The 13,666-nt window shown below is 36.5% G+C and overlaps 2 protein-coding genes across 6 annotated transcripts in view; both read left to right on the forward strand.

Annotated features, from left to right (window-relative positions):
* Positions 1–13,666, forward strand: part of DIAPH2 (diaphanous related formin 2) — an 859,995-nt gene that overhangs the window by 180,120 nt on the left and 666,209 nt on the right. The gene's annotated exons all lie outside the window — the stretch shown is intronic.
* On the forward strand, positions 5,336–6,464 carry LOC105942098 (dual specificity protein phosphatase 12-like). Its single transcript, XM_036497873.2, has 2 exons — positions 5,336–6,009; positions 6,191–6,464. Exons 1-2 carry the CDS (start codon positions 5,336–5,338, stop codon positions 6,267–6,269), a joined length of 753 nt encoding a protein of 250 aa, XP_036353766.2. The 3' UTR covers positions 6,270–6,464.

The following is a 13,666-nucleotide window of genomic DNA, read 5'->3' on the forward strand; positions in this document are numbered from 1 at the left end:
ATACACTTAAATAGCAAAATGATGGACTTGTGACTGTTGTTGAAGAACTATACTGTCTTAATAGTATAGGGAAAAACAGTGGTGCAAAGGGGGAATAGGAGGGTGGAATGGGATATCTCTGAACCTATGACACTGTATCATGAAAAAATAAAAAGCATAAAAAGCATAAAATGAATAATAGAAAAGCAACAATAACAATAAATTGTATATAGAAGCATACAATTTTTCTGTTTTACATGTTCCCATGTCTGATACTATTGAAATCTGTCCACAGAGTCTTGTCAGTAGAGTAGAGCACATTCATTCACTTTTTATTCATTTATATGAACAGTGTATTGGGCCAGGATGAAGCCAGGAGTTTGGAATTCCATTTGTTTTTGCCACATGCATTCAGGGGCCCACACACTTGGAACATCTTCTGCTGCTTTTTCCAGGCACATCAGCAGGGAGCTTGAGCTGTCATCCACAAGGGATGCTGGAATTGTAAGCAAGAGCTGAACCCACTATGCCACAATGCTGGCCAAATAATAATAATAATAATAATAATAATAATAATAATAATAATAATAGAGAAAGATCTTGTATCTGCTGGTTCACTCCCAAGGTTGCTGCAACAGCTGGAGCTGAGTTGAGCTGATGTGAAGCCAAGAACCAGGAGTTTATTCTGAATCTCCCATGTGGGCCCAAGAACTTTGGCCATCCTCTGCTTTTTTCCTAGGCTTCAAGCAGGGAGCTGGATGGGAAGTGGAGCATCTAAGACAAGAACTGGCAACCATATGGGGTGCCAGTGCTTGTCTATAGAGAAATAGCAAGTTGAACCATCATGCAGGCCTCCAATTTTGTTTACTTTAAAGGCATAGTGACAAACACAAAGAGAAAAGAGGCCTTCAGTGCATAAATTTACTCTGCAAAGCTTACAAGAACAGAAGCTGAGCCAGGCTGAAGTAAAGAGCTAGGATTTGCATTTAGAACTTCCAAATGGGTGACAGGGGCCTAAGTAGTTTTGATATGATAGAGTGTGTTATATGATAGAGTCACACAGGAATGCAAATTATGATATCTGATTCTTGTTCTTGATTACTGCTTGTGGTGAGCTTGTTTTTTCAGTGGATCTCTTAGGCCTCTGTTTCTCCATATAAAAATGGGATCAGGGCTTTCCAACTGTGAACCTTTCTTTTCTATATTCCCTGGGTAATATATTATGTTGAATAGCCATGGTTAAAGTGAATGTGTTTGTTTAGTTCTAGATTTAAATGGGGAAGATTCCAGTTTTTCCCCAGTATGATGCTGGTGCTGTACATTGCATGTGTTGCATTGATTGTGTTATAGAATGTTACTTTCTATCTTAATTTACTCATTTTAGTATTTTATGATACTCTTCCATAGATTCTAGAATTTCCCTTACCCTATCTCCAAGTCCCCATTCCCCCCACCTTGTTTTCCTCTATATTATTACAATAGCATAGTGCTTCAAATATAATCATCAGCCCATCATTCTGCTATTTCATTGTATCCTAACATTGTAGGTATGGACAATGGCAGAGAGTACAGCATCCTATATATTGTCAAAATATATTTAACAGTTTCATTGAAAGTCCATCTTTGATTTGGAATTAGAGATGCACACTGCATTGTATCCTCACATCTGTATGTGGTAGTTCTTACTACACAGTTACTACACATTTCCTTAAAGGAAAAGCAGTAAAACAAAATCGGCAATAAGAGAAAAATAGAAAATTTACATCAATCTGAAGTTAAACAATATGCTATGGAATGAACAATGTGTTGAAACAATGAAAATGAAAATCTTTGAAGCAAATGATGCTACCGTATGACATATGAGTTAGTGAGGAAATTTTAAAAAAGTGTTTTTTGAATGAATGGAAACACAGACAAAAGTATCAAAACCCATGAGATGTAGCAAAAAATAGCATTGAGAGGACACTTGATCTCATATTTTGCATGAAGATTGCCATATATCAGAGAAAATATATATTTGTCCTTTTGGGATTGACTTGTTTCACTGAGAATAGTGGTCTCTAGTTGGGCCCATTTTGTTGTAAATGATAAAATTTCATTCCTTTTAATGGCTGAGTAGTATTGCATTGATTAGTTGTATGCCTACCTTGCTTAGGATTATCAGGGTGAAATGATGTTAGATTTTATTAAATACCTTCTTTGCATCTACTGAGATGATTATATGGTTTTACTGATTATCACAGATATCAATCTGTATTGCTCTTTCTCTACCATGTCTCTGTCTGGCTTTGATATTAAGGTGATGTTAGGTTCATAGAGTTTGGAAGGGTTGCCTCCCTTTCTATATTTTTGAGTAGCTTCTGGAGTATTGGGGTAAGTTTTTGAATTTTTTGATAGCATTCAGTGGTGAAGCTATCCCTGTCCCTGGAAATTTCTTTGTTGGGAGGAATTTAATTGCTGGTTAAATACTCTGTGCTTTTATAGTTCTTTTTATATTATTAATTACATCATAATTCAGTTTTTGTTACTTGTATGTGTCCAGAAATCTATCCATTTCTTCTAGTTGTTCTGATTTGTTGGCATATAGTTGCTTTTGCTGGTTCTTGTTTACTCTGTCTGAGGTGTCCATTGTTAAATTTTTCCTTTTTCTGTCTCTTATTCCATTAATTCATGTCTTCTCCCTCTTTCTTTTTGATTAGATGGGCTAGTCAGTTATCTGTTTTGTTGTTATTTTCTCAAAGATGCAGCTGTTCACTTTGTTGATTTTATGTATCCTTGTTTTGGTCTCACCCACCTGCTTTGCTGCAGTACTCACATGCTGCCTATGGCATTAGTGGAAAGCTGAGTTGAGAACTATCCCCACCTCCCATAGTGATCAACAAGGGCTGCACTGTTTTGTCTCAGCTTGTGATTGGTTCAAAAGATCATCAGGACTCACAATTCTATGGCTTGGTTTATCTCTTGTGTTTCCTGCATTCTCCCCTGCTTACTTGTCTACAGGTGGGGCTGCAATCCCCACTGGGGTATCTGTTAGCCTGAACCCTTACTCTTCTGCTTCTGTTGATTCCCCATATCCACGGCTCCCCACGTGTCTCTCTGCTGTTGGCCTGCCTCTCTTACCGTCCAGGATCGTGCCCTCCATTTCTCTTACACAAATCCTTCTCAGTCTGTTTTAATGTGTTCTTTTCCTATTCTGCCCTCTTTTTCTGCTTCCCATGGCCAGACATTTTAGATGTAAGCAGAAAAAATGATGCAGTTAACTTCGTCTATGTAAGAGTGAATCTTACTAGTTCGATTTGAACCACATTCATAAACTGCAGACAGCATAGCATGCTTTACACAGTAGTTTTTTTGGAGTTGCATGGTGAATTAACGGAATTGAATGTTTACAACTCTGTTTAATGCACAAAAAATTCATGTGCTTTGATTATAAAATAAATCCTAATCTGCCGTCACAAATTGCACTAAGCTTTGCATATTCCGTTGCATCACTATGGCTTAGAATAAAATCTATATTATTTAAAGAATTTTATTCATATCTCTTTACTAAAGTTTCTGAAAAGAAGCAGTATCTATTGAGAAATGACCAATGAGTTTGGACATTTTTATTCCCAGCCAACTCATTACAGGATGTATGGGTATTTGGCAATATGTTTATGAAGAAACGAAGAAATGTGCAGCAATAAATCATTGTCACTAAGGTTTTTTTAGCACATGAGGAAAACAGCAAATACTAGTTTGAAGAATAGTATCACAGAGTCGTGATTACATAGAATTCCTTTTAGACTTGTTGCTGAAATTGCCTTATACTTTTGAGGGATATTTTACCCCACTAGGAAAACTGCTATTTCTGCTTTGCCTAAACACTTGTATCTGCCAAGCTCATGCCATAGAATCTTGCCATTTCCACAGAAGATTGCTTCTACAGCCTATGTTTTCCAAACAGGGAAAAACAGAAAAAATATCACTTAAGACTTTATAAATATGCAGTTATTTGTATTACATCTCTGATGCTTTTAAAAAAATACGTGTATTTGAGAATAATATGTAAACACATATATATTTACACATATATATTTCACCATATATATACATGGTGAAAACAGTAGGCATTGATTTAGACTGAAGCCAGGAGCCTAGAATTCCATTTAGGTCTCCTACATTGAGAATAGATGCCCAACTACTGGGCTGTCTTTGGTATTTTCACACACACTTTACCAGGAAGCTGGATAAGAAGTGCTGTGGGTGGGACTCAAACTGGTATTCTGAAATACAATGCCTGCGTTATAAGCAGTGGATTAATCCATTGCACTACAATCCTAGCCATGGAATGTTTGTTTTTATTTAATATTCTCTCCCGTATAAATTCAAACATACTCTCCTAGAAAACGTGCATTTTAACGTAATCATCATAATGAAAATAGCTGGATCTTGGCAGCAATACAAATTAGAAATGAAAACAGTTTTCTTAGTTATGGGTGTTAATAACTATTTAAACAGCCTGTACAAACTTAGCTGAAGCTTGGCAAAGCAGCCGACACTACTTAGGAAGTTAATATGAAGGTAGGCAAAGATCAATACTATCAGAACATTTTCCTTGGGACTACTTATGAAAATTGGAGTAATGAGACCTACAGTTATGTAGTGTAGAAATATGAACAGGACTTAAATTGTCAGTAGATTGAATAAGGCAGCATTGGGAAGAATATTATGAAAACAGAGTTTTAAATGTTGGTTTAAATTTTGAATGTGTTTGCATTAACTTTCAAATACATAAATCATTTTACTGTCCATTTATCTATTTACATTTACTTGCAAGTGTGTCACAGATAGACACACACACAGAAAGAATGCATATGCTAATTCACTTCCTAAAGGGTCACAACAGCCAGGACTGGAGCAGGACATAGCCGGGAGCCAGGAACTCTCTCTGGGACTCCTACATGTGCCAGGGCCCAAGCATTTGAACATTTATCTGCTGCCTCCCAGGATACTCAGACAGAAAGATAAATTTCAAGCAGCCTAGCTGGACTTGAGCCAGACACTTTGATATGGGATATGGGCATCATTCCCAACAGTGACTTAACCCATTGTATAGCACCAGTCCCGATGTGAATGCAGAGAATGGAAAGTAGTAAATCCATAGCAGTTATATGAGTTTATGTGTTTTGTGTGAAAATCTTGGTCAACAATTTGAATTAATATTTACCTCCGAAGTTTAACTGTTTTGATGACATACAAAGTATAGTTCCTGAATTTTTAACCATATATTCTTAGCTTCAAGACATAATTTTGACTTAAGGCACATCTATTATTACACCTCATATTAAAAAATAACATAATAATAATATTGGTCATGTTGGACGCTCAGGGTTCCAGCCATGGTTGCCAGGGCCCCAATCTGAGTGAGAACCCTACTGGCTGCCCCCCGCACATGTTGGAAGTGCGGCTGGGGCTGTACCTGGGTGGGACCGTGGCCAATGCGAAGCTGGACCAGCTCAGGGTGGCGGGGATTACAGCCGTGCTGATGGTGGACTCGGAGGAGCCTGGTTTCACGGCAGGGGCTGGAGTCGAGAGTCTGCGGAGCCTCTTTTTGCCAGCGCTGGATAAACCCGAGACCGACCTGCTCAGCCACCTGGACCAGTGCGTGGCCTTCATCCACCAGACCTGCCTGGAGGGCCGTGCGGTGTTGGTGCACTGTCATGCCGGAGTCACTGGCAGTGTGGTTGTAGTGACAGCTTTTGTGAGGAAGACAGACCAGCTCAGCTTTGAGGAAGCCTATGAGAGCCTCCGACCCATCCAGCCAGAGGCCCAGATGAATGAAGGGTTTCAGTGGCAACTGAAATTATACCAGGCCATGGGATATGAGATGGATACCTCTAGTACAATGTATAAGCAATATCGCTTGCAGAATGTTACAGAGAAGTATCCAGAATTACAGAATTTACCTCAAGAACTCTTTGCTGTTGATCCAGCCACTGCCTCACAAGGATTGAAAGATGAGATTCTCTACAAGTGTAGAAAGTGCAGGCGATCTTTATTTTGAAGCTCTAGTATTTTGGATCATAGTGAAGGAATTCGACCTATGCCATTTGTCCACAAGAGAATGGCACCAACATTCCTGGTTGCCATGGGGACTCAATGTACATCCTACTTCCTTGAACCTGTACAGTGGATGGAATCTGCTTTGTTGGGAGTGATGGATGGGCAGCTTCTTTGTCCAAAATGCAGTGCCAAGTTGGGTTCCTTCAACTGGTATGGTGAACAGTGCTCATGTGGAAGATGGATAACACCTGCTTGCCAAAGACGTAAGAACTGAGTGGATGAAAAGAAAATACGGCCAGTTTTGGGATCACAAACAAGAAAAAATGTAAATGTGTGACATTTGTGAGCTTGGGAAGAACCTTCGTGAAGATAATATTCTGTCCCTCTTTTTAATCATTCATGTCAGGTTGCCTAGTTTGTAGGCAATCAGCATTTCACTGGCAATGTGAAAAAAAAAATCACTTGATGTAACCTGGAAACTGCCCTGTTACTTGCTTATTACATGATATAAGTAGAGTATGTAGTAATCATAGCCATATAAATTTGTTTGTTAGTAAAATCTTTTATGATGCAAATACTTCCTTTGTTTAACATAGGTTTAGAAAAAGATCTCTCATCTGTTGATTCACTTTTCAGATGTTGTAGGCAGAGGCTGCGATGAAATTAAGAGCTAGAAAGAAACTCAATCCATCTCTCCCACATGAGTGGCAGAAGATATAAAATTCCATAACCTGCCGTAGCCTGTATTTGCAGGAAGCTGGAATAGGAAGTTTAGTGAGGATTTGAATTCAGGCGCTCTGAAATGGGATGTGGAGATGGATGTTTCTTATAGCATTTTTACTGTGCCAAATGCCTGCTCCTAAACTTAATCTTTGAATTACATTTTTCCATGAGCTTGTTAAAGTCCCTCATAATTTTGAGATTTTTCTTTCTTTTAAGGGAAACTAGAAAACCTATTTATGTCTGGGTTTTTCTTAGAAATGTAAAAGGCCATCAATAAGACTGATTAGAATGTTAAAAAAAAATAATATCTCAGGGGCCCAGCGGCGTGGCCTAACAGCGAAAGTCCTCGCCCTGAATGCGCCAGGACCCCATATGGGCGCCGGTTCTAATCCCGGCTGCTCTGCTTCCCATCCAGCTCCCTGATTGTGACCTGGGAAAGCAGTCGAGGATGGCCCAAAGCCTTGGGTTCCTGCACCCGTGTGGGATACCTGGAGGAAGTTCCAGGTTCCTGACTTCGGATCGGTGCACCACCCAGCCATTGCGCTCACTTGGGGAGTGAATCATTGGATGGGAGATCTTCTTCTCTGTCTCTCCTCCTCTCTGTATATCTGACTTTGTAATAAAAATAAATCTTTTTAAAAAAATCTTTGTGTCCTATGTTTTATCTAAGAGGAATTTGGCATTAAAAGTACCCAAATTGTTTTAGTTGGGACAAATGTAGGAGACATTAAATAACAGCTTTTATGTTACCATTTATTTGATTACTCCATAACATAATATACAGGTGACACCAAGGAAATGTGTTTTCTCATTTAAGTGATGCATATTGAATTTGAAAATCATGTTACATATATGTAAAGTCATCTAAAACTGTTACAAAATTTTAAATGACTATATTCATATATACATATTCATATGTAAAATGTACTCTTAGAATTTGGACATGACAGTTGAATGGAATATGAGACTAGCTTCCTTATATTTGAAAATATATGCATTTTTCTATATGTTCAAAATTAGTTATGATCGGAAGATGTTTGTGTTGTCATTTCCAATATTTTTGTTTGAGGTATTATTTGACCCCAAGATCTTAGATGTGTTCTATAGTTTTATTATACTTCTGTTATTATGTGATTTTTGCTAAAGCAGTTTCTCATTAAGAGATGTGGATATCCTCGTATCATTAAGAAGAGAGCAAAATACAAACTTCAAATATCAAGGAAGGAAGGAGGTACTTCTGTAAAATTCTAGTATAGCATTGTATAAATTATTTGATGATAGCATAATTCCAAATTTCCTAGTATCTAAAAGTTTAAAAAATTACTCTTAGAATAGCCATTACATGATGTATGAGAATCTTTTTTCTTCTGTATTTTTAAGATTTATTTTTATTGGAAAGTCAGATACACAGAGAGGAGGAAAGACAAAGAGTAAGATCTTCCATCCCTTGATTCACTCTTCAAGTGGCCGCATTGGCCGGTGTTGAGCTGACCCGAAGTCAGGAGCCCAGAGCCTCTTAAGAGTCTCCTACGTGGGTGCAGGGTAACAAGGCTTTGTGTCATCCTCCACTGCTCTCCCAGGCCACAAACAGGGAGCTGGATGGGAAGTGGGGCCACCGGGATTAGAACTGGTGACCATATGGGTTCCTGGTACATTCATGGTGAGTACTTTAGCCATTAGGCTACCCTGCCAGGCCCTTTCTTCTTTTTTTAAAAGGAAGGATATTTTTCCTAATTAGGAACTCAGGGAATTTTATTTTGTGCTTTTTTAAAAGACAGGTATCAGAGTTGGTGTTTGAAATTGTATTAATATACCATTTGGGATGAGTAATCCCAAACTTGTCTGCTGGTGATGATTTCTGGCTCCATTTCCCCTTCCACCCTCCTGCTATTGCAAACCTCGGGAGGCAGCAAGTGATGGCTCAGGTACTTGGATCATTGCCATGCATGTGAGAAATCCAGATTGATTTTTGGCTCCTGGTGTCTATTGGGTCTCTCTCAGACCATTAGGGTCATTTGGGGAATGTGTCAGCAGATGGAATATCTCTTTGTGTGTCTGTGTTTATGTGTGTTCTTTTCCCCTATCTGAATAAGCAAATGAGGAATATTGAATGATGCATTAGACTGAGTTCTCAGTAATTTTTTATAAAAATATGGACAATTTCTTTGAATGTCCGCAAAGCCAAGATTGCAGTGTTTCTATTAGACTCCCTAGAGTAATATTAGTGTTGATATGCAGGTTTCTAGTAATATAACCTGTGCTACCAAGGTGTGCTGAATTGAGAAATGTCTATGAGGCTTTCTTCCTATGTATATCTATTATCTCTGCTGGACTTTTGATAGGAGCTAGATAGCAGACAATTCACAATTAAATTTCCAGCTTGTACCTGTATGGATGATTGAAAGGATGCCCCTGTGCACTAGCAAGTAATTTTTGCTCTGTGATCCCAGCTGTTTGGTGGTAGCTAAAGGACAGCTAATTTCAAGATTTCCCAACTGGTCAGCAAAGCTGTAGGTGTGTAGCTTCTCATATCAAGCTGCTCAAACTTACAGATCTTTGGTTGAGATGGAACCCATGAAGGCAGAATATAGAAGACAGGATACATTTAAAAATGAAACTAGCTTTTGGTGAGACAGTTCAATAGCTTGCCATATGAACATGAATCTCAAGCATTCACACACCCAGGTTGTTGCCCAAGTTTTTTTTTTTTTTTTCTGTAGCATCTCGTGTAGTTGAAAATATGCAGATTGACTCTACTACTGTCTGTTTTAGAGGATGTTCCTCAGGACCTGTGCTTTGCTCCAGGATTGTTAAGTGATACCATACTCCTTCATAATCAGCTTCCTAGAGAGATTCCTGGAGATCATTTGTTAGCTTTGTGATTCACTCACCAAAAAGCATTGAAGATTGAGGTGTAGTAAGCATAGTTTTTAAAAGTTGAGTTATAATTTCTACTTGTGAGTTAATATTTGTCAAAGAATAACAATACTCTGAGATAGAACTAGTACTGAAGCTGTATGAAGAATCAGGATATATTTCATTGATATAAAAAATTGCTTAAAATGTTTATAGTCTTAAATCAGTATTATGGGCACTCATTAAGATAGTATTCTAATGAAAATGTGAGTGGTTAAGTGATAAAGGATATTGACCCGAGGTATTCTCTAAAGATCTGATATATGTTGTGTATGAAACATTTTTTCCTGTCAATTTTTCTATCATTAGTTTTTTCTTGAGAATAGAAAGTGGAATGACTTGAGATGTTTTGTTAGTATATAGGCTTTCTTATTAATTTAGTTTTTTATATTATTTTGTGTTCTGTATAACAATGATTTACAAATAGAAATGTCTGAATTTGCTGATAACCATAACTGGATTATAAAGCTTTTTATCATAATACATTTTTTCAACTCTTTCAAATGAGCTTAGAAAACTGAATAAATAAAAAACTAAAGAGATAGCTACGAAGGAGTTCATTTTGAGGAACAAGAATAAATTGCAGCTAGTTTGGTTTTCTAAATATGTTCTTAGAAATTCCTGAATAATATATATGAAAGATGCTATATCTGTAGTTAACGGATTTGGTTCCTGTATTCTTATCTGGAGAAATGCCTACACATAATTTTTCTCTGTGTAGACATAAATGGTTATGCCATTTTCCATAGTTTATTCTACCACATTTATAGATTTACTTAAACATTACTTCTGTTTGAATAGACTTATGAGAAATGTATATAGTTGATTTTGATCCAGTAGTCACTCATGAAAACAAAATAGCCAAAAATCTCAAAACATCTGTCATCAATTAATAGCAGAATTAACTGGCAGGCATTGAATAAGGAGTGCCGGATTCTGATCATGGTCTTGCAATTGCAAACCGTGTGACTTGAGCTATTTGGCTTCTTTGATTTCTGCAACCACAAAATGGGGTAATTGGTTTCTCAGCCAAAAAACCTTCTCTTTTCAGTGTGTATTTTTTTTTTTTTGGTATGGATTTTGGTTTGTAAATGAGGACAAAAATAATTTAAATTGTTGGTTGTTTTAGTTTTTATCTTTTCCAATTAAAACCCATTTTCAGGCCTCTAGATCATATTTTCTTCAAAAGTTGTTTATGTGTTCCGAAAGACTTAATAAGTGTAAATATGTATATTCCAGGATTACTTATGCTCTTAAACATGTCTTTTTTTTAATAAGTGCAAGCCAGGCTAAATGAAAGAGAAGGTTAAAATTTTTTTCTTAGAGACATTATGCTACATTTAATCTTAGGTTTTTGACTGTATTGATGTGTGTGTGTGTGTGTGTGTGTGTGTGTGTCTTGTTGTTGTTGTTGTTGTTTTATTGCTTTAGATCCATTGCAGGGCAACTTTTTTTTTTCCTTTGAAGGACCTTTGTTTGGATATTTATAATGTCATTTGTTGTCTATATAAAATGATTAAGTTGAAATTAACCTTGTATAGAGTTTTTAAATTTTGACTCCCACCTCTGATTGCTGTGCCATGACTAGGTCAACTGATTCTTCAGGCCTTATATACTTCAGGCTGGCTGTTTCTCATACCTGCTCTGAGTAATTGTATCACCATGATAGAGAAAAATGAAGAGTAGGTTGTTAAGAAAAGTCTTAATAATTCCCAAGTTGTTTAATGTGAGATTATTAAGTGTTCTGAATATTCTATTTTTAAATGATGATCTTTTTAAAAGTTTTTTTGAAGATTTTTACGTTAATTTGTTTATGTTGGTCAAAGGATGCAAAATTTTAGTGATAATAAGATATTTAGCCTATCATGGTGAATGTAATAGCAATATATTATATTATTGAATATTGATTAAAGAGTGGATTTTATTGTTCTCACCACAAAAGTATGAGAGGTCAGTTAGTTTGATATATCCATTCTAATATATAGAAAGATATCAAAATCTCATGTTTTACACATACATATATATGATTTTGTCGATTAAAACACATAGTCAATGGAAAAAATGTCTTTAATCATGATTAAGGATGTATATATGTAAGTGTAGGCCTAGAAAAGCATATTATCCCCGCAGTATATTTCTCAATTTTAGGAAAAGTGGATTTTAAATATGCAAAAATAAATTATAAAAGAATGAAGCATTTAATGTTACATATCATCTTCTGAGACCAAAAAGTTTGAACCTGCTAATTTTTTGACATCCACAAAGAAGACCTAGGAAAAATAGTTCTTTCTAGATATGGTTGCAACTCTGTCATTAAAAAGAAAAAAAAAACTTTTGATCTTTGCCTATGTAGTTATCATATTCTATAATGAGTCTTTAATTATATGTTTTTGACTCTGCACCGGGTAGGTGAGGTTTAATGCATTTCTGTTGTTCAGTCATCAAATAACAATTAGCCTTTAGCTATCCTTGCCCCTGTTACTGTGAAAGAAATCTCATTTAACTTCACCAGAACTGAGCAGCATAACATACATATTGGGTTAGGAAAAAAGGATGCAGGCAAATGCTATGTGCTTATACCTCTTGGGTTTCCTTACTGTGTTTAAAGAACTTACTTATCTTATTCGGGACAGATAAACTTTGTGTCAACTTCATTTCATTTCCAGGGTTTATGGATTAGCAGTGTGATTTCTTGGAGTAAATTCATTTTAACAAAATTCCACTAAGCTGAAAGAAATTAGGTGTCCTGTGAATTGCATGATAGAATTTTAACTGTATTACTTAGCTTAGGAAAATGAAGCGATGTATTTTATTATGAATTTGACTGGTTCTGTCACTGTGAAGCAGCCTTGGTAAATGTCTTAACTTAATTATATTTACAATTTCAAACCACTTAGATGTATACTTGTTTCGATGTTTGGAGTTCTGTTTTCTATTGTACACATCATTGTTTTCATTTACTTTTGGAGTATTTTTCTATTTCTTTTTTTTATTGGAAAATCATATCTACAGAGAAAAGAAGACACAGAGAGAAAGATCTTCCATCTGCTAGTTCAATCCCCAAGTGGCTCCCTAAATGAGCCAATCTGAAGCCAAGAGCTGGGGGCTTCTTCTAGGTCTCCCACATGGGTGCAGGGTTCCAAGGCCTTGGGTCATCCTCTACTGCCTTCTCAGGCCACAAGCAGGGAGCTGGAAGGGAAGTGTGAGCAGCTGGGATATGGGTTTCTGGCGCATGCAAGGTGAAGGCTTTAGCCAGTAGGCTACTGCATCCGGGCTCATGTTGTGCTTTTTGAAAAATAATATATAATGGAATATGGTGGGAAAGTATTCATATTATTTATTGTGAAAGTTATTAGGCATTTGAATGGATTTGGACCATTCCAAAGACGTTTTCTTCCTTAGACGTTCTCTGAAGCAATATACACAAATTGATTTTAAAGAATAGCATATTTTTATCCCTGAGAGAGAATTTTTACTTAAACTGTTGCCCTTAAGAGCTTTTTATGTGTCAGAGAAATTTGTTTTTATATAATGCAAGCAACTAGAAAGAATGTGCACTGCCTTCTCTAAAAAGAACTCTTAAAAATATATGAGTTGCATACAGCAGATTAGGACATTTTCAATTAGATTGAGAGAATAAATGCAGCCAGACTGAAAAATAGATTGTCTTCTTTAGTGTTTTCTAAGGAAACTATAGTCTATCACAACACTGAAAGTGAAAACCACTGAATGACAGAGCTGGACAAATGAGGCGTTCAACCTTTCCATGAATCAGGTGAAATAGAGGATCAGTGAATGTCCTGCTGTAAAGGCTTATGCACAAGTATCTGTAAATGGCAATATTGCATCAAATAGATACTTTATAATTGATCAAAGATAGTTTGGATATTAAATGATTCTGGTATATTTTTTCTGGGACATTCAGAAGCCCAGTACTATTGTGTTTTTTGTGTGTGTGTGGAAAAAAAGCTGAGTTAATATATAGTATTTCATTGGATGAAGG

The sequence above is a fragment of the Ochotona princeps genome, chromosome X (assembly GCF_030435755.1).
Source record: "Ochotona princeps isolate mOchPri1 chromosome X, mOchPri1.hap1, whole genome shotgun sequence".
NCBI lineage: Eukaryota > Metazoa > Chordata > Mammalia > Lagomorpha > Ochotonidae > Ochotona > Ochotona princeps.

What these genes read in the sequence shown, in the direction of transcription:
- LOC105942098 (XM_036497873.2), top strand. Translation starts at nt 5,336, where the DNA reads ATGTTGGACGCTCAGGGTTCCAGCCATGGTTGCCAGGGCCCCAATCTG. An exon ending in TACAAGTGTAGAAAGTGCAG is followed by an intron (nt 6,010 to 6,190) that starts GCGATCTTTATT and finishes ATGGATGGGCAG; the next exon opens with CTTCTTTGTCCAAAATGCAG.